Below are 21,599 nucleotides of genomic sequence, written 5' to 3'. Positions count from 1 at the left end.
GATTGTGAGGTCATGGTTCAAATCCAACCCTCGCCAATTTGCTTGTATCCTTAAGCAAGACACTTTACTTCTTTCAACTTTTATTGCCAAACAAAGCAAAAATATATATATAAATATATATTTAAAAAAAAAGAAAAAAAAGCAAGACACTTTACTTACATTTGCCTCTCTCCACCCAGGTGTATAAAATGGGTGCCGGTTAGATCTTTTATATAATAATACTTTTATTAATAAAATATACATTTTAGAATTTAATGTTGAAAATATACTCATATTATTTCCATTTTAAATTGGCAAATAAAATTGAATCTTGAATCAAGACACAACTTTGCGCTGATTACTACAGTTAGCTGCATTATTATGCGCTGATGACTACAGTTAGCTGCATTATTATGCGCTGATGACTACAGTTAGCTGCATTATTATGCGCTGATGACTACAGTTAGCTGCATTATTATGCGCTGATGACTACAGTTAGCTGCATTATTATGCGCTGATTACTACAGTTAGCTGCATTATTATGCGCTGATTACTACAGTTAGCTGCATTATTATGCGCTGATGACTACAGTTAGCTGCATTATTATGCGCTGATGACTACAGTTAGCTGCATTATTATGCGCTGATGACTACAGTTAGCTGCATTATTATGCGCTGATGACTACAGTTAGCTGCATTATTATGCGCTGATGACTACAGTTAGCTGCATTATTATGCGCTGATGACTACAGTTAGCTGCATTATTATGCGCTGATGACTACAGTTAGCTGCATTATTATGCGCTGATGACTACAGTTAGCTGCATTATTATGCGCTGATGACTACAGTTAGCTGCATTATTATGCGCTGATGACTACAGTTAGCTGCATTATTATGCGCTGATGACTACAGTTAGCTGCATTATTATGCGCTGATGACTACAGTTAGCTGCATTATTATGCGCTGATGACTACAGTTAGCTGCATTATTATGCGCTGATGACTACAGTTAGCTGCATTATTATGCGCTGATTACTACAGTTAGCTGCATTATTATGCGCTGATTACTACAGTTAGCTGCATTATTATGCGCTGATTACTACAGTTAGCTGCATTATTATGCGCTGATGACTACAGTTAGCTGCATTATTATGCGCTGATTACTACAGTTAGCTGCATTATTATGCGCTGATGACTACAGTTAGCTGCATTATTATGCGCTGATGACTACAGTTAGCTGCATTATTATGCGCTGATTACTACAGTTAGCTGCATTATTATGCGCTGATTACTACAGTTAGCTGCATTATTATGCGCTGATGACTACAGTTAGCTGCATTATTATGCGCTGATGACTACAGTTAGCTGCATTATTATGCGCTGATTACTACAGTTAGCTGCATTATTATGCGCTGATGACTACAGTTAGCTGCATTATTATGCGCTGATGACTACAGTTAGCTGCATTATTATGCGCTGATGACTACAGTTAGCTGCATTATTATGCGCTGATGACTACAGTTAGCTGCATTATTATGCGCTGATGACTACAGTTAGCTGCATTATTATGCGCTGATGACTACAGTTAGCTGCATTATTATGCGCTGATGACTACAGTTAGCTGCATTATTATGCGCTGATTACTACAGTTAGCTGCATTATTATGCGCTGATGACTACAGTTAGCTGCATTATTATGCGCTGATGACTACAGATAGCTGCATTATTATGCGCTGATGACTACAGTTAGCTGCATTATTATGCGCTGATTACTACAGTTAGCTGCATTATTATGCGCTGATGACTACAGTTAGCTGCATTATTATGCGCTGATGACTACAGTTAGCTGCATTATTATGCGCTGATGACTACAGTTAGCTGCATTATTATGCGCTGATTACTACAGTTAGCTGCATTATTATGCGCTGATGACTACAGTTAGCTGCATTATTATGCGCTGATGACTACAGTTAGCTGCATTATTATGCGCTGATGACTACAGTTAGCTGCATTATTATGCGCTGATGACTACAGTTAGCTGCATTATTATGCGCTGATGACTACAGTTAGCTGCATTATTATGCGCTGATGACTACAGTTAGCTGCATTATTATGCGCTGATGACTACAGTTAGCTGCATTATTATGCGCTGATGACTACAGTTAGCTGCATTATTATGCGCTGATGACTACAGTTAGCTGCATTATTATGCGCTGATGACTACAGTTAGCTGCATTATTATGCGCTGATGACTACAGTTAGCTGCATTATTATGCGCTGATGACTACAGTTAGCTGCATTATTATGCGCTGATGACTACAGTTAGCTGCATTATTATGCGCTGATTACTACAGTTAGCTGCATTATTATGCGCTGATTACTACAGTTAGCTGCATTATTATGCGCTGATTACTACAGTTAGCTGCATTATTATGCGCTGATTACTACAGTTAGCTGCATTATTATGCGCTGATTACTACAGTTAGCTGCATTATTATGCGCTGATTACTACAGCTAGCTGCATTATTATGCGCTGATGACTACAGTTAGCTGCATTATTATGCGCTGATGACTACAGTTAGCTGCATTATTATGCGCTGATTACTACAGTTAGCTGCATTATTATGCGCTGATGACTACAGTTAGCTGCATTATTATGCGCTGATTACTACAGTTAGCTGCATTATTATGCGCTGATGACTACAGTTAGCTGCATTATTATGCGCTGATGACTACAGTTAGCTGCATTATTATGCGCTGATTACTACAGTTAGCTGCATTATTATGCGCTGATGACTACAGTTAGCTGCATTATTATGCGCTGATTACTACAGTTAGCTGCATTCTTATGCGCTGATTACTACAGTTAGCTGCATTATTATGCGCTGATGACTACAGTTAGCTGCATTATTATGCGCTGATGACTACAGTTAGCTGCATTATTATGCGCTGATTACTACAGTTAGCTGCATTATTATGCGCTGATGACTACAGTTAGCTGCATTATTATGCGCTGATGACTACAGTTAGCTGCATTATTATGCGCTGATTACTACAGTTAGCTGCATTATTATGCGCTGATTACTACAGTTAGCTGCATTATTATGCGCTGATGACTACAGTTAGCTGCATTATTATGCGCTGATGACTACAGTTAGCTGCATTATTATGCGCTGATTACTACAGTTAGCTGCATTATTATGCGCTGATTACTACAGTTAGCTGCATTATTATGCGCTGATTACTACAGTTAGCTGCATTATTATGCGCTGATGACTACAGTTAGCTGCATTATTATGCGCTGATGACTACAGTTAGCTGCATTATTATGCGCTGATGACTACAGTTAGCTGCATTATTATGCGCTGATGACTACAGTTAGCTGCATTATTATGCGCTGATGACTACAGTTAGCTGCATTATTATGCGCTGATTACTACAGTTAGCTGCATTATTATGCGCTGATGACTACAGTTAGCTGCATTATTATGCGCTGATGACTACAGTTAGCTGCATTATTATGCGCTGATGACTACAGTTAGCTGCATTATTATGCGCTGATTACTACAGTTAGCTGCATTATTATGCGCTGATTACTACAGTTAGCTGCATTATTATGCGCTGATGACTACAGTTAGCTGCATTATTATGCGCTGATTACTACAGTTAGCTGCATTATTATGCGCTGATGACTACAGTTAGCTGCATTATTATGCGCTGATGACTACAGTTAGCTGCATTATTATGCGCTGATGACTACAGTTAGCTGCATTATTATGCGCTGATGACTACAGTTAGCTGCATTATTATGCGAGTATGTTGCCAAGTTTTTATCCAAAAAATGACCTGGGGTAATAATGTGCAGCACATTGATAGTTCATTCTTATATGGGTTAAGTGTTGTCCCGAAATGCTTAGTCATCCATGTTTGTTTGTCATATTTTCCCAATATGGAATGCACAAGTTTAATAAGGTTTAGCCTAGATGCAGTTTAACTTTAAGCAAGGCAATTTAAACATATTTTTTTCGTCTTTTTTATATGATTTTTTAAAGTTTGTAATCAAAATCTCAGAAAATCTGAAAGGAAAATGGTTATTCAGAACAAAAAAAAAAGGTTATAGTGCCCTCTATTAGATGCTTAGATGTTTTATTTAAAGAAGCGTAAAACTTGTTATCTTCATAATCTGTCCTACTTGCCGCCTCCACCACATTAATGTGTAATTTGCTTTTTTTAACACCACATTATCATAATATCAGAATTGTTTTTTTATTAATGTAATATCTTAAAAAATATATGTAAATTAATATGATGTATTTTTCTATATTGCAATAATGTTTTATTTATCATTAATGGTTGTAATTTGTATAGATAGAAACTAATCATATCACCAATTTATTTTTATAGACTTTATCTTTAGATCAAAGGTATACTATTACTGTTTTACATAAAAAAATAATCATATATTCTTTAACCAATCAAGTTATATGAGGTCAATTTTGATGATTGGTTTTATGACCTCTTCAATCTTCACATTGTTTATTGTACAGCATGTATTAATCATACTATTAAAAGCATAGGTTTGTATCATGAGAGTGGCTTTAGCAAGAGGAACTGATACAGTATCTCTAGTGATATCTGCTTTAGTTCATCCGTTTGTTTATAACAAGTATTTTTATAAGTATTGATCAGCTTATGTGCAGTGATTTACTCGTTCAAGTAAGGATTAGGTATCAAGGGCTTTGATTGTTGTACCAGGATATTAGTGAAAATAGTTAATAATTGAACCATTGAAACCAATAGGAATATTGATAGGAAAATGATCATCTATTTGGTGTATACTTTGTTTTTCAAGTTTTTCGTTAATTCTGTCATGAGTTCAATTAAACACTGTATTTAACTTGTTTAATATGGTTTATGGTCTGTAAATTGTTGAATTGCAGGCAATGTAGCTTTATTACATCATCAACTTTTTTCATGGTGTATTATTGATAACAAACATTGTGTTTGAATAATACCTGGATATCAACTGGATATCAACTGGGTACCAGGGAATATTAGTGCTGTATTTGTTCATTGTTGGTTCATTTCAGCCTGCATTTAGGATGCTTTCTTGCATTTAGCACGCTTAAACAACAACGTTCCTTCTCACTTGGATTCAGGATATTGGCGATACAGGCTGCATCGTTTGAAGGGTGTGTCATGCATTTCATTTAAAACATATTTATCTCTTAGATTTCCTTTAATTAATTAATTTTTAAATTCTACATTTTATTTTTTGTTTTATATATGATGTAGTGCCACCTGGCTTCTGAAGTTATTTTATTTTTTTGTGTTTAATTTTGAAATAACGTGTTTTATTTTCTGTTTGGTTTCGTTTTCATGGTACTGTTTGCAGCATTCTCAATGGTTAAGATAAAATTAAAAGAATTAAAAAAAATTACTTTGTTTTGATTAAAATATATTAAAATAATATTTATCTGATAATGCCAACAATTATGTTTAGAATTTAAAATTATCTCTAAAATTTCCCATTTAGTAATTGGAAACACCATAATCTATGCGTTTAATTTGATTGGACGGAATAGAATGTTGTTTATAGTTTCAATGCATTTAATATCTTCTTCATGGTACAGTACATTGTGTAAGAATCTCAGTATCTTTGTACAGTAACCTGTCTTCTTTGAGCCTTTAGAATTTGGTATTTGTTAGACGTGTTTACTTTTCCAAATGTGTTTGTATATTGGTTTCATCATAAACCAGTACTAGTCACTATATTTTTTGATGCATTATTAATATGCTGTATTTGCTAAGAATGTGATAATATATTTTATACAAAGGGTGACTTGTGATATTGGAATATGTGTATTTAGCTGTTTGCTACAGGTAGTAAAGATTGGATATATAATAATAATAATAATACCAGATTTATATAGCGCCCTTTTCATGAGTAATCATGCTCAAAGGCGCTTTACAAGCATTATTACCCCAGTATTTGTTGGGATCAAACACGTATGGAAACATACTCCCATAATGCAGCCGGTAACCAGCGCAGTTGTGTCTAGATCTAACTGGGTACCCATTTATACACCTGGGTGGAGAGAGGCAACGTAAGTAAAGTATCTTGCCTACGGATACAAGCAATGCGGCGAGAGTTGGATTCGAACCTAGGTCTGACGATCGGTAGTCCAACGTCCAACACACTGCGCCACACGCCCTCACTGGATCTGCTTCTTTCAACTTTTATTATGGAAACTGAAAACTATATTTCAGAAGTTCTTGAATTCATATTTGAATATGTTGAGTGCAGTTGAGTGCAGTACTGTGAGTGGCGTCTCAAGTTGAGTGCAGTACTGTGAGTGGCGTCTCAAGTTGAGTGCAGTACTGTGAGTGGCGTCTCAAGTTGAGTGCAGTACTGTGAGTGGCGTCTCAAGTTGAGTGCAGTACTGTGAGTGGCGTCTCAAGTTGAGTGCAGTACTGTGAGTGGCGTCTCAAGTTGAGTGCAGTACTGTGAGTGGCGTCTCAAGTTGAGTGCAGTACTGTGAGTGGCGTCTCAAGTTGAGTGCAGTACTGTGAGTGGCGTCTCAAGTTGAGTGCAGTACTGTGAGTGGCGTCTCAATTTTAGGCTCTCAAGGAATGATGGGCTATTATTACTATTAGTTAGTATACAGTTTGGGTGGTATTTATGAGTTTTTGCGAGCTGCGATTGAAATCGATGTGTCCTAATTCAAATAACTACTGTACATTTTGAGAGAGAGAGTCTCCACACGGAAAATTATTGCCTAATGTAAACTGCCATATAAGGAATTAATTAATACATACATCATGTAACATTAGATACGTGGAAAACAAATATATGTCCAGATTGTGTGTGTGTAATCCATAAGGATTCATTTAAGGAAAGCCTCAATGTATTAATGTAATTGATATAACTATGCCATCGCTACATGGAATTTTATAAATGAGAAGAGAATAATCAAACTGAATCGGCCTTCATATCTTCATGATTGATTGGTCCAAATCGTCCAATCATATCAGACATATTAATAACTGGGACGTATAAATTGGTTAGATAACATATCTTTGCTTTTATTTCATTATCGTAAAACAGGATTTGCCATTCTTTATAAACCTTCTGTTTACAGTTAGTGACCGTTTGGACATTTATCGTATACATTGGTCAAATTATCTCGTTGAATGCTGCCGGCTGCCCATTAGTCATCATTACACGTTGTACTTAGACCGTACGTCTGCATCTTTTCTTTTCGATCGTGGTAATCATCAGGTTCTATGTGTTTTTAATTCAGTTTCAATGGCTCAATCTTTGCTGATACTTTCTTTTTATTTTAATATGTACTTTTAATTTCAACCAAGACGTTGTATTAATATTCTTAGTTGGTGACAAGTGCTGCTGCAGTTTTTTTCAGACTGATGTGTGTTCATTTTGGTCTTTGAATTATTTTGGATGAAACACTATTTTTCTGGTATTGATAGTAAATATTTGGAAAACATATTGTTATTTTCTATATCATGTTTTTTTTTTTTGTATATTTCTCTTGGATGCACCTTCATTTGGTCGAGTGCCACTGTTGTAAAAGTGTAATCTCCAAATAAATTATTATTATTATTATTATTTATAATTATTTAGTTTTATTTTGTTTTACTTTACATTTTTTCTTCAGATTCAAATTTGTTTATATTTTTGCTTGCAGAGAACAAATCACTGTCAAACTTTAAATTGTTTTCAAAAACGCTTTGTATTTTTACTAATAATAATCTGTAATTTGTAATAGAATGTGTACATCACTGCTGAATTCATAAAACGTTAAGAAATGACTTTATCCATCTTTATCTTGGTCAATTAATTTATCTTCTGTGTTGTGTGATTTACGGTGAAAGAACATTATAAGTAGCAGACTAAGTTCCTTGCTTATTGTAAGCACTGATATTACAGTCACATGTATGATTCAAAAATATGTTTAAGTCAACGCAACTGAAGTTGGAAGGTCGGCCTAGAGGTCGCTCAAAAAGCGTGGTACCCACTCTTTCTACAGGTAAGATATCTTATTTTTCAGTCAATTTTTTCTCATCAGAATTTTTTCTTTTTCTCTCTAATTTACCTGATTGACATACAAAAATCTTATACAATTTTAGATATTGGGATAAATTGTTTTTTGATGTAAAATCTCGGAACACTGTCCTGAATGAAACCAATAGAGATACTTTATTATATACATTTAGTAAAAATTAATAATATTTTCCCCCATGAGCGATCCCACATTGTATGATCCCACATTGTATGATCCCACATTGTATGATCCCACATTGTATGATCCCACATTGTATGATCCCACATTGTATGATCCCACATTGATTTCATTAACTTTGTATATATAATTTGTACAATAACAGTAATGTATATATCTATGCAGCTGTTGTATTGGATTACTAAAATTACTGATTATATAATTAGGAGATATTGTTTATATTATATCTTAGCCCGCTGAGTTTTGCGCACCATGCCACTCAATGCTGCTTGGTGCAGCCGAGTATTCTTGCTTTTTATTTTAAAGGTTGAAAGATTTAGCGGTGTAACTCTCTATTTGTTTATCATTTTATGTTGAATAATAAACTGATTTCAGATTTTTTTAGTGCAACTGAGCTTTAATGTAATGATACTATTTTATTCTGTTGACACTGTAAATTGATAGTGTTCATTTAAGTTGAAGCAAAATGCTAAAAACTGTCTTGTCTCTGAGCCAGAAGGTTTATTTCAAACAAGGATGACTGCTTGTCGTCGTCGTTCAATTTCATTTAATATCATTTATATTCGTTATTTTTTATAGCTCTACTTTAATCAGCCTAGGTTTCAAGAGGTAACGTATTGACGTGAAGTTTATGGTCAATATAAAAAACTATCTAGTATGAATAAATAGGCTAGTACTGTATTTCATTTCAAGTTAGTTTGATGGTGAAAGGCGACTGTGTTAGATTTTAATATTTTATTATAATGTTATTAGAAAACCAGGACTTAACTTAAGCTCTGTTCACACTATCAAGCTAGTTTGACAAAAATGTGTGATGTGCTCAAATATGGTAGTGTTGATATTCTCAAATATGGTAGTGATATTCCCAAATTTGGTAGTGATGTCATCATGTCCATATATGGGCACATTTTGTCACATACTGTAAAGTTTGATAGTGTAGACAGAGCTTAACACTTGTCTGTAAAGTACCAATGATTAATAATAAGAATGGTTTCACTTGTAATTCTCAACTATAAATTCCAAAATCTCTTTAATTATCAAAAATCTTTGGATAGAAGATTTAAAACTACAATTTCTGTGTAGTTTTAACTGGTGGTAGTAGTTCACTTTAAATGTGTACTTATATAAGCAATTTAAATGCAAAATACTGATTTATTTGTGTGTTTGTATTGTGTGAATGTTGTGTTTAAATGGGTTAATCCGTTGATTTACAATATGCTTAGTGATGTTATTGTATAAGCTGTATACAATTACTACTAAAGTGTCCTGCTTTGAATTTGAAAATTTTGTGATAGATATAGTGACACATTTCCCTTTCTTCATCAGAGTCGAAAGTTGAACCATTCTGACTTTTACCTGTTAAAATGGAAGAAATTGTAACAAAATGCATAATTAGATAAAGTAAATAATACAAAGTTAACATTATTGATAGGAATACTTACTCTCTTGTTTAGTAGACACATCCTTATGAATGATACAGGTGTAACATCTAATACATGAGACACTATATCACAGAATTTGCCTATGATACAGGTGTCACACCTACTGTAATACATGTGTCACTGTACAGTAGGCCTATCACAGAATTTGCCTATGATACAGGTACAGGTACCTATAACTAACATAACATTATGTGATAAATACTTTATGTGACACATTACCTATAATCCTGGATATAATGCCATATGTGGGATATATAAATAATTTAAGTTTAATCAAAAGAATATCATTTGTTTCAACAATGTCAATTGCTTAATACATTAATATGTTTTCTTTGTTTTTTTTAGTACTTGGTTCAGAAGAACAAAATGAGTTTTTTCAACGTGAAGCTCTTCGTGGTTCAACCAAGTTTAATGGACAACGAAGTAGGGTAAGCAAATGTTTTGTGTGATGTTTTCCGAATGAACACAAAATTATTTATTTACAATTTTAGTAAACATTCTAAAGGTCTGTCTACACTATCAAACTAGCTTTACAAAATAAACGCCCAAATATAGGAGTGATTTGGCCAAATATAATAGTAATATGACATCATCATGTCCATATACTTAGATTTGTCACATAAAGTTTGATAGCGTAGACAGAGCTTAACAACAACAAATAATCTAATGTGCCAATGGTTTCCACAAGAAGCGGCCAAAATGCTTATAATTTGAAAATGGATAGAAGAAAACTTTGATCATTTGATTACGACTTTTTAATTATAACAACACTTTTAAATTTGAATACTAGAATAGAACTATTGTATTCCTATTCTAGGGATTCATTCAGATATAATTTATCTTCCTTCCTTTTGTTTGTTAAATACAACAATACAAACTATAGTACTTAAAAATAAGTTCTAAGTATTTATGTAATAATAAGTTCTAAGTACAGTATTCATGTAATAATAAGTTCTAAGTACAGTATTCATGTAATAATAAGTTCTAAGTACAGTATTCATGTAATAATAAGTTCTAAGTACAGTATTTATGTAATAATAAGTTCTAAGTACCGTATTCATGTAATAATAAGTTCTAAGTACAGTATTCATGTAATAATAAGTTCTAAGTACAGTATTCATGTAATAATAAGCCGTACCGCTTCCAGATTTAAGACGTGGCTGCAATTAGAGTCTGTCTGTCCTTGCATGCATTGTCTCTGTCTCTTGTTAATGATACCTAATATTCCATATTGCACTTACATTATTAGTAGATCCATTTTCACAATTCTGTCCATCCAGTATTCTTTCAATAACAAAATGTTCAGTAATTGTAAGCAGTTAGAAATTTGACCTAGAATATATTGAAGTGGCTTTGAAATCTGCGATAGTTGTATTAATAGCAAGATTTAACCAAAATAACAAATGATATTCAACAACTATTTATGCAGACATTTAATTAAAAGCCTCCTGGTATTACCCATTCATTATTTCTTGAAATAACAAAATTAGTTAGATAGTGCTTTTTAATTATAATGTTTATTAAATTAATGTGAGTTTTAAAAATATCTGGAAGGAAATTCAACATTTATTCAAAAAATTAAGGCAGCATACATTTATAATAACTTAAATGGTATACATTAAATATTTTTAAGACAAAAACTGACTTAAAAAAATGTAATTAATGTTCTTTCTGACTGTTTTTTTCATGATGGGATTATGATGCTTTGCGATGGATTATCTTGTATCATGTTAAAAGTGTTGTGCAGGGAGGGACATTTTGCATGTTCAACTAGAGTACTGTATGTCTTAATTCGCTTGTCAATTTATAGACGTTATTAATTAATAATGTCTTCAAACTGTCACAGACTTGTCTGTCTTTGCAGTAAATTGTAATTAAGCATTAAGACTGTCACGTCTTGCGTCGTCCTCATCATTAATAAAGTGTGACTTGCGAAAAGCTTCCGTAATTAAAGCAGTCCCAAATTATGTAGTCAATCCTGTAATTGCATTTTATTTTTAAAAATGAGCTTACAAATCGACAATAAAGCATGCTATATTTGAATAAAAGTGTTCTGTTTTTGTCTTAATAATAGGTTGTAACTTTTTTTTTCATTTATTAATTCGACAACAAGCGGTCAAGAGGTTAGGTCAGCAACAGAACGTCAAATTAGTGTCCCTGTAACATACAGTAATAGTATAATTGAAAATGCCTATAAAATTTAACAAATAAAAATACTGTATCAAAATAAATTTAAAAGAAATTAATTTCATTGCATTTATTTTGCTTTAACAATTATTCTTTTTTTTAGTCTGAAGGAAAGTTGGCGCTTGCCGTTGACGGACATGCGTCAACTAGTACCCCTACGTCGACGAAAATATCAAAACGTGAGTCGCTTAAGGTGCAGAAGAAAAACTATAAACGTGAAAAGAAACGCGTCACTAAGGAGTTGTTGAGTGCGCTGTCTGATCCGGCCATAGTTGTCATGGCAGATTTTTTGAAGGTATGTATTTTATTTAATAAAAAAAAACATTTTAAAACTGAAAAGAGAACTGGATAAACCAAATAAAAAAAGATTTATTAAAAGGAAAAAATGTAGACTTTAGCATAATAGCAAACCATCGCTACCCAAAACAGACAAATATGGAAACAAATCGTGGAAAGTATAATGTCAGAATGACGGTAAATTTCGTTCGAATTTGATTTGATGTAGTTTATTCTCTGTACACTTGACGTCCGCTTTGCGCGATTGGCGACAGGTCTATTAATATTAAAAGGACAAAAAGTACATTAATAATTTAGACATTTGTGTCAGAAATTCACACAAAATTCATTAATTTAAATTATTCACATTATTAACATTAAACACATCAACATATTTTGAAATGTTAATGTCACTGAATATCTAAATGGAAAATGGAAAAATATTACATTTAAAATGTGTCATATATTGTACAAATGTTTGAGAAATGCTGAGAGTTTAATGTTCCATGAAAGAAAATGTAAATATGCAATGAAAACATAACATATATTTTGCATCTCCACTTTAAAAAAATATGTTAGTTTATGAAATATTATGATAACTGTGCAATTTTGTAAAACGGATACAGTCATTTTATAATGGAATTTGATAAATACTTGCATATGCAGATCTTGATTTTCAAACTTTCCTCATAATTTTTCAAAAAACCTGGAAATTGGATATTTTTGTTGAATTCTCCTGAGATACATTAGCAGTCTAGCAGTATTTGTTGCCACTCATATTATGAATAACTTGTCGGTGTACACAAAAAGAACACATTCAGCTATGAAATCCTATAAAATAAAATACTTAGCAATTTCGAAAGGATATACATTCATTTTAAAAATAAATGTATGGCTTCAAAATTGTGTCCCAAAAGAAATTCAAAACTAGAAGAGAGCGCAAACCTTCGCCTAGGCATATGAAAATGTAATGGCATGTTGCCAGCTATGAGACCATCCTTTGAAATCTTATGAAAATCAGACAATAACTTTTTGAGTAATCCTGCTACAGTAACTAATAAATACAGAAAGAAACACACACACATGTGATCGACCACATAACTTTTCGCGATTCTGGGGAACATAAAAATGATTGAATTGCAAGGAGAGTATTTCATATAGGAAGTTTATTTGTAACTCATTGAGAGTACAGAGTAGTTATTATTAACATCATTCTGTATCCCTTGAGGTTGAAAAGAACACCCTGTATTTACTTTGGCTTAGTGGAATATTTAGTAAATTAAAAATTGATTTTAAATTGTGGACTATATCAGTCAGATTAAATTACTACTAGAGTAAGCATCACCGAATCACATCACTTACAACAGTTCCAGTTTACAACATTCCGAGACTATTACCAGTTGCATGAAATTCATTAGCGTTTTCTTTAAATTGTTGTTTGAAACACGATACGTAAATTGATTTTTTTTGTGTGTTATTAAAAAATTCATTATTTGAAATTGAATGTATGCTTTCACATGAGCACTCTTCGTGACTTTGAATCATTACAATTTATACAAGGAGTATACAATAGGATATGAAATATTAAACGTTGGTAAAACTGGGACGAATTCATTGTAGATCAGTTTTTTGCCAGTGAAATCATGTTTGTCCACATCATTACTTTGAAGAAATATTTAATTTTCACATTCACTAATAGTAGAAGTTATATCCAGGATATCCAGTATAAATCAGTTGATTCAGTCAGTTGACAAGGGTACAATATACAATATTAAGCCCACCTTGGGCTTATTATAAGGGGGATTTACCACATACCTGATTAGGACAGTGATTAATTTACTACAGTACTGGTAATCCTTGGCTTGCCTAAAGACATAAAATAAATAAAATTATTGGGATGATTATCATTGCACGGCCCAAGGAAAAAACCATCCTGCCTTCGTAGATAAATAAAGTAGTGTATAAGATGGCCAACCTATTATTTTTGACCCACAAAATTGTATATACAGTGTATTAATAACAATTTTAATAAATTGAATAAAGCCCACTTGATTTTTTTCTGAATGACCCATGATAATATTTATATATGGCCTACCTGCAACATTGTGTTAATGAGGTATATATACTCACTCCCATCCCAAGTTTATGAGTCATTATCATTTTGAATCCTTGATTTGTTTTCTAGGTTCGAGGTACATTAAAAGGCTGGACCAAGCTGTGGTGTGTGTTGAAGCCAGGATTGTTTATACTATATAAAGGACCAAAGGTAAAAATAAAAGACAAGCTTTAGTAGAATGACTATTGAACGAAGAATGACTGGTAAATCGGCTAAATACAGTCCAGACACCGAACAGAATGAGTGTGGACTGGGAATGCACAGATTAAAGATGTATTGTCCCCAAAAACATGAAAAATTAAGATTAATAATCCAACTTTTGGTCAAAGTAAATAACTATTATGTGACATTAAAATGGCATATTCAACAAAAACATTTTTATTTATTTTTTCAGGGGGACAATCTATCTTTAAAAATTAATCTTTTGTAAAAATTACTGTCCTGAAATGAAAGCTTGCTATAGTATTGAACTAAACTTCTGTGATCTTTACTAAACTGTGATGGTTTTATACTATGGTCATAATTGCTATTGTTAGAATGGTGATTTAACCTTTAACATTTTTGTATAAAACTCCTGTTTACATTGCTAATAAAACTGTGATGGTTTACATTGGACAAAAGATAAAATGATGCTGTTTGTTTTTATTGAACTAAATGTCAACTGCAACTGAAACGAGACCCATCAACAATTTTTTAAAGCTTTATGAATAAAATCAACATAAATGACGTCCGCAGGAATATATGATTGGTTTTATGGTTTTGACGATAACGTGGCTCAAAATAGCAATTACGTTAATGATGATATTTTAGATTCTAGCTGTGCACTTGGCTTACTGCTTATGTAATATGATCAATAATATTAGAATCATTCTACAGTTTACGTGCTGGCTATGCATGATGCATGTTTGAGAGACTATGTTGAAACTTGTAAATTTTACCCAAATAGCATATCATAGAGAGAGGCTCTGTAAGGAAGTCTGAACATAGCCTGGATTTGCTTAAAATAATAATATTCAGTGGCTAATCCAGGATTTTTTTTTAAATAGTGGGTGGGTGGGGGGAGGGCCTACTACAAGTAGTGCAATGAAGTGCTGAACTTAATTTGATGTCCAATCTTTTGCATTACAATTTGTTAAATTGGATCCCTTGGATGTGCCCCTGATATTGAACTTTAGTTAAAATAAAATTCAGTTTACACTAGCAAATGGTATAATTAGTATTTGGGAAGATTTAATTGCTTTAATGTGCATCTATTACTATTGTAATTTAATACATGCATACAAATAGTCAAATTAACCTTTATATAAATAATAACTTTTTATATATATTTTTAGCATGGTCAGTGGGTTGGAACTATATTATTAAATACATGTGAATTGATAGAGCGTCCGTCAAAGAAGGATGGCTTCTGTTTTAAACTTTATCATCCATTGGACCAATCTGTTTGGGCCACTAAGGTAAGTTGAAATGCATTTTATGATTAATAGGCCAACTTAAAATTGTTTAAAATGAGTTACCACATGGTTGTCTAGAAAACTCAGATATATCTAAGATCTGAGTTTTCTTGACAACCCTACCACATACATTTGCATTAAGTTCCTGTAGTTTGACCTCTAGGAGGTTAACAGTTTTGACACGAAAGAGATCACCATCACCAATATAAAGAAGAAATAGATAAATAAAAACTGAACTAGACAAGAAAAAAAGTAGACCACAGATACTCTTATTAACAGACAGCACTGTTTCAAAACTCTGCAATGATCCAGCTATTTGAATGCAGCAATGTGTTATGTCTGCCTGATGTACTACAGTATATTGATCCAAACACTATTACGAATGAGAAAAATCCTTGCAATTAAAGATCCACGGTTAAGGCCATCTATATTTATAGATTCCTTCTCATATCTTATTGTATTATTCATATTTCTATTTATTGTTTGAGTTGTAATATCAATTTAGAAACAATAAATTAATAATAAGTATTGATTTTTAAGTAATTGCTATTTCCTACTATTCTTAATTGTAAATATCATAGTTCAATAGTTTTTTCAGGAATATACTTTTTTTCATGGTACTGTGCAAAATATAACAATTCTGAAACAATGTATATAAAACAAAAATATGCAATTTACAAGTTCCAATGTTTTTTTAAAGGAATAATAATCAAGTCAAGTATCATTTATTTTCAATTGTTTTAAGAAAAAACATAGAAATTCTCTGCTCTGTTGGCGGAGCACAATATCCAACGGACACAATACGAACTCAAAAACAAAAACATTACAAAAAAGTGTCTACATTATGTTTATAGTGTTATAGCATCAATTTATTTAGTAGAGTTGTGGCTTGGTGGTTATGATGCTTGGCTGCCAATCCAAGGGTCCTGGGTCCAAGTCCTGTCATATGTCAGATTTTTTTTCTAATGACAAATTACAGCTTCACTTCAAAAGACTTGTAGTAAGACTTTGTTTACCTAGAGCATCTTAAGTATGTATGTCTTCTGAACAGGATTGCCACCTTTACGAAGTATAGTGAATGATTTTGCTTATGGTTATTCTTGGCAATTTGCCTAAATTATGATATAAATTTTTAAAAAATAAAAAAATAAAACTTTTTTATTATTATTCATGTTAGGGGCCTAAAGGTGAATCCATGGGAGCGCTTACAATCCCACTGCCTAATAACTACTTAATATTCCGGGCGCCATCGGAAGCTGACGGCAAATGTTGGATGGATGCCTTGGAGCTGGCGTTACGATGCTCTAGTCTTTTAATGAAGTCGATGAGAGACAGCGGACAGATCGACACTAATCTACTCACACAGTCTTTCCAGCTTGAAACTAATTCACTCGATGAATCGGAAATTGAGAAACACTTTGCCAACCAAGGTACAGTAGAAGTTTTCGAAAAATTTAAAATAAAACGAACAAAAACGGACACTGTTAAATTTAGTACTAAGATTGGGCTAAAATGTTTGGTTTTTACAAGAACTAAGATGAAATTCAAGAAGAACCTTTATTATTTCAATAATGGCAACATAAACAATACATAATATAATGAAGCCATTTTAAAGACCATTATTAAGTATCTTGTATTAGAAGAAAACAATGTTTCTTGTTGTGTGCAAGATCCCAAATAAAACAAGCAAGTACAACAACAACTACAAAACAACAAATCTGGTATCACAAATGAGTTTTAATAGTAATTTAGGACCTTTTATGACCTTCGCTTTCTCTCAGGCTTGGATGAATCTGATATTGAGAAAGATGAGGAGAAGGACCAAGAAAGTAAGTCTGACTCGGAAATGTCAGAGGAGGAAGACAGTGTAGAACCGTTACCAGTCCCACTAAGAGAAACCACTTATGTATTGAATGAAGCAGAGGAACTTGGTTTGGTACGATTAGTATTATTATTATGAAGTATAAACTGATTCATGATTAAATATTTAGAATTAAAGAAATGCTTGTTGTAAGGCCATATATTATTTTTCAAAAAGAGAAATTCATTCCAATTTAACCATCTTCTAAGGTTTGGTATGCTAAACAATATACTTAATATATGACTTACAAAGAGATAGTATGATAATAAATGACCTATGTTTTAAATACAATATAGATGAAAAATGCTGGGCAGGTGCAGATTACTATAGCAATGTGTAGTCTGACAATTGTCTGTATTTGTATATGGTTCTTGTTTTTGCTTACTAATGTATTGTTTTTCCTTGTGTGTGCTGCCCATAATATTTTTAGTGTGTACATACAATGCTTTCAGCTTTTGCTCCTTTTTGTATTATATTTTTATACCGAAATAAATAAATAAATTCTCACAATTCAAACCATATTACAACAGTATTTAATTACAATTTCAAGGATATTTAAATAAACATTCCATTCATTTATTTAATTCCACAGGAGAATACACAATCAGAAACTCTAGGTGAAGAAAACAAAGGTCTTATATGGGGATTAATAAAGCAAGTACGACCTGGAATGGACCTGTCAAAGGTCGTACTACCGACCTTTATACTTGAACCTAGGTCACTTCTAGACAAGCTTACGGATTTCTACTATCATGCTGATATGTTGTCTGAGTATGTTTTTTTTTATTCTTAAGCTCTCTGTCTACGCTATCAAACTTTATGTGACAAAAAATTATGTCCATTTGGACACAATGATGTCATATCACTACCATATTTGGACACATCGCACTTAGTTTGATAGTGTAGACAGAGCTTTAAGGATGGTGCTATTTTAAAATTATCCTGTAATTTGGATGAGTATGAAATATAAAAAAAAAGTTAAAGAAAAATTTATTTTTCAGAGCTGCTATAGAAGAGAATCCTTACACTAGAATGAAATCAGTGGTTAAGTGGTATCTATCTGGATTTTATAAAAAACCAAAAGTAAGTTGAAAACAATTTAGAATTACATTCAAAAATAAGATCTACAATTAAAGTCTTACAAGGACAATAAATAGTAAACTGGACGTATATAAAAAAATATTAATATGATATGCTTGATTTGTTTCAGGGTTTAAAGAAACCTTACAACCCTATCATAGGAGAGACGTACCGTTGTTTGTGGACACACGCTAAGACGAACAGTAGGACGTTCTACATTGCAGAGCAGGTAAGAATAAATATATCCTCTCAGCCTTTTTACTTATTTGTAGCCTATCCAACGGTTTTAATTCAATACAGGTTACTCTTAGTGCCGTACCAATTGATACACCTTTTTTAATGAATAATGTGTTTTCTAGGTTTCGCATCACCCGCCGATCTCAGTCTTTCACATATCAAACCGCAAGGATGGTTTCTGTATAAGTGGTGGTATTCTAGCCAAGTCAAAGTTCTATGGTAATTCTGTATCAGCTCTCATGGATGGCGTTGGCAAGCTCACATTCCTTACCCGTGGAGAAGACTACCTTATAACTATGCCGTATGCAAATTGTAAAGGTTAGTTAAGTATTTACTTAAGCCTTTCATATATTTTACATTGAAAATCAATTATGGTTTAGTAGATATGCACCTAGGCTATGGATGCTAACTCAAATTATTTTAATGTAAATACTTTATACCCTTAATGATCAATTTCTTCACTGGAACTAGATAAGCCACCCTCAATAAAGATGGTAAATAAATTTGTTGTTGTTTTTTGTTAAACTGTACATATCCTTTTTATCAGGCATTTTATATGGTACATTAACGATGGAATATGGGGGGAAAGTATCTATAGAATGCGAGAAAACTGGCTATAGAGCAGAACTTGACTTTAAACTTAAGGTAAGAGAATTTAGAGGAAATATAAAGAGTGTATTCAATGTAGTAACATCTTCAGAGAAGCATAATCACACGCTATTACTTGCACAGATCTTGGAAAACACAGCGCTTTGAAACCTTTGTCTCTTGCGCTTTATAAATGTTATTTATTATTATTATTATTATTATATTATCTATTGTCTCGATAACAACACAACACAGCAGAATTAGTATCTATCCAATTGTTCATTTTTTGCAGCCATTCCTTGGTGGATCATGGAATCAAATCACCGGAAAACTCAAGTTTGGTAAAGACACCCTAGCAACGTTAGAAGGACAATGGGTAAGTCTATATGTGGTTTATTTGTTGGTGCGACATTATACAAACATTCTGAACAAGCAGTATATGAAATAAATCAAGTTAATTAAGTAGGTAAGTAAGTAAGTAAGTAAATTGGTAACTCTTACATTTGTGTTTTTTCAGGATGAAGAAATTTATATGAAAAACAAGAGAACAGGGGTAAATATTTTTATTTTTACTACTACAGTAAAATGTAATAAATTTATTGGATTATAAGAACAGTTATATTATACAGTATCTGCTTTGTTTTATTTATTTTCTTTCTAATTTTGTAGGAATCAGAACTGTTTTGGGCTGTGACCCCAGAGGTCAGATCTAAGAGGTTACCTAGGTCGACAGTGTCTTTTGATGAACAGGGTAATTTTGAATCGGAAAAGTGAGTTTTATATTTGATTTTTATTATTTATATAATTTTTTCAAACAATTTTTTTCCAAGGTTAGGGTTGGTGTTAAAAGATAGATTTGTTCTCCATCTTTCTAAAGCTCTGTCTACACTATCAAACTAGTTTGAGAAAAAAAGTGTGATGTACCCAAAGTGGTAGTAATATGCACATCACACTTTTTGAGTTTGATAGTGCAGACAGAGCATAAGATGATTTGGCAGGTGCTACGATAGGCTTAATCTCCATTTTGTTTTCTGCAGGTTATGGGTCCATGTAGCTGAAGCTATAAAGAAAGGTGACCAGACAGCAGCTACGCATGAGAAGTATCTTCTTGAGGAAGAGCAGAGAAAGGGTCACAAAGAACGCAAGGTTAAAAATCAAGAATGGGTTCCTAAGTTGTTTGAATTAGATGAAATCACTGGTGATTGGGTTTATAAACATATGGAGTAAGTTAAAGACATTCATTGCTACTGCTGTAAATAACACTTGTACTAGTTAATACAGTATGTCAGATTTTAGTCACAGGTGCTTAATGCATCAATATCTATTGTTAAAGGTACATTCAATAGACTGACTGCAGCCATGTAATGTAGCACATTATAATTATAGAATTCAAATATTCAATCTCAAACCCTTATTGATACAGTAGGTATACTAGATTACATGTCTACAAAGGCACAGGTGTTTTATACAGTATCAATATCTGGTGTTGCAATAGACAGACTGCAGCAATGTAATGTAGCTGCAGTATAAGTATAGGATTCAATTAACTACCAAATACTGCTTTATTTCTTTTAGTAACAGACCATGGGATCCACAGAATGACATTGAAGAATTTGAGTACAATGGTGTCATACAAACGAGAACGCGACACAAAACCGCAATTGTCCGCGCCACTAGTATCGTCAGCTTACCGAAAGGATTACAACAAGGAAACGTTGACAAGAGATTAAAGAAACAAGAATCAATTCTACGGGCGCGAGATAAAGTTAACGAAGGCAGAACGTCGTTGAGTTTACGACCTCTTCATGATGTAGATCGTGAGAGTGAGTGTTCAACACCGGAGCCTGATAGACACTCGGTATCAGAGAATGAAAGTAAGTTATTGGTAGATTTTTCTCTTTTTTTATGTGGTTGTGTTTGTCTCAGGATAACGTAAAAACTACACTACAGATCCAGTGATGTAGCCACAAGAAATAAAGTGGTCCAGTTTTCACATAAAAAGGGAAAAATCTCTGTTCAAGCCACTGGGTTGTCAAAGGCTTCTGTAAAAAAATGGTCAGGTTGAAACCTTACCAACCGTACTGGTGGCTACGGCCCTGGGATCTTTACCAAATTTAA

The 21,599-nt window shown here is 32.9% G+C and overlaps 1 protein-coding gene across 4 annotated transcripts in view; it reads left to right on the top strand.

Annotated features, from left to right (window-relative positions):
• The window catches only part of LOC140053837 (oxysterol-binding protein-related protein 8-like), a 32,222-nt gene that overhangs the window by 8,529 nt on the left and 2,094 nt on the right, over positions 1 to 21,599 (top strand). For all 4 annotated transcript variants that reach the window (XM_072098521.1, XM_072098522.1, XM_072098524.1 and 1 more), the window contains 16 exons: positions 10,028 to 10,110; positions 11,973 to 12,164; positions 14,331 to 14,411; positions 15,596 to 15,718; positions 16,893 to 17,145; positions 17,497 to 17,651; positions 18,169 to 18,347; positions 18,578 to 18,659; positions 18,787 to 18,885; positions 19,016 to 19,211; positions 19,441 to 19,538; positions 19,774 to 19,857; positions 19,999 to 20,034; positions 20,151 to 20,251; positions 20,519 to 20,704; positions 21,057 to 21,355. In XM_072098521.1, the coding sequence (XP_071954622.1) occupies positions 10,028 to 10,110; positions 11,973 to 12,164; positions 14,331 to 14,411; positions 15,596 to 15,718; positions 16,893 to 17,145; positions 17,497 to 17,651; positions 18,169 to 18,347; positions 18,578 to 18,659; positions 18,787 to 18,885; positions 19,016 to 19,211; positions 19,441 to 19,538; positions 19,774 to 19,857; positions 19,999 to 20,034; positions 20,151 to 20,251; positions 20,519 to 20,704; positions 21,057 to 21,355 (2,247 nt within the window). The remainder of the gene's footprint in view (positions 1 to 10,027; positions 10,111 to 11,972; positions 12,165 to 14,330; positions 14,412 to 15,595; positions 15,719 to 16,892; positions 17,146 to 17,496; positions 17,652 to 18,168; positions 18,348 to 18,577; positions 18,660 to 18,786; positions 18,886 to 19,015; positions 19,212 to 19,440; positions 19,539 to 19,773; positions 19,858 to 19,998; positions 20,035 to 20,150; positions 20,252 to 20,518; positions 20,705 to 21,056; positions 21,356 to 21,599) is intronic.

This window comes from Antedon mediterranea, chromosome 7 (assembly GCF_964355755.1).
Source record: "Antedon mediterranea chromosome 7, ecAntMedi1.1, whole genome shotgun sequence".
NCBI lineage: Eukaryota > Metazoa > Echinodermata > Crinoidea > Comatulida > Antedonidae > Antedon > Antedon mediterranea.
Note: the sequence above shows the minus strand (reverse complement) of the source record. Positions and strands in the feature narration are given on the sequence as shown.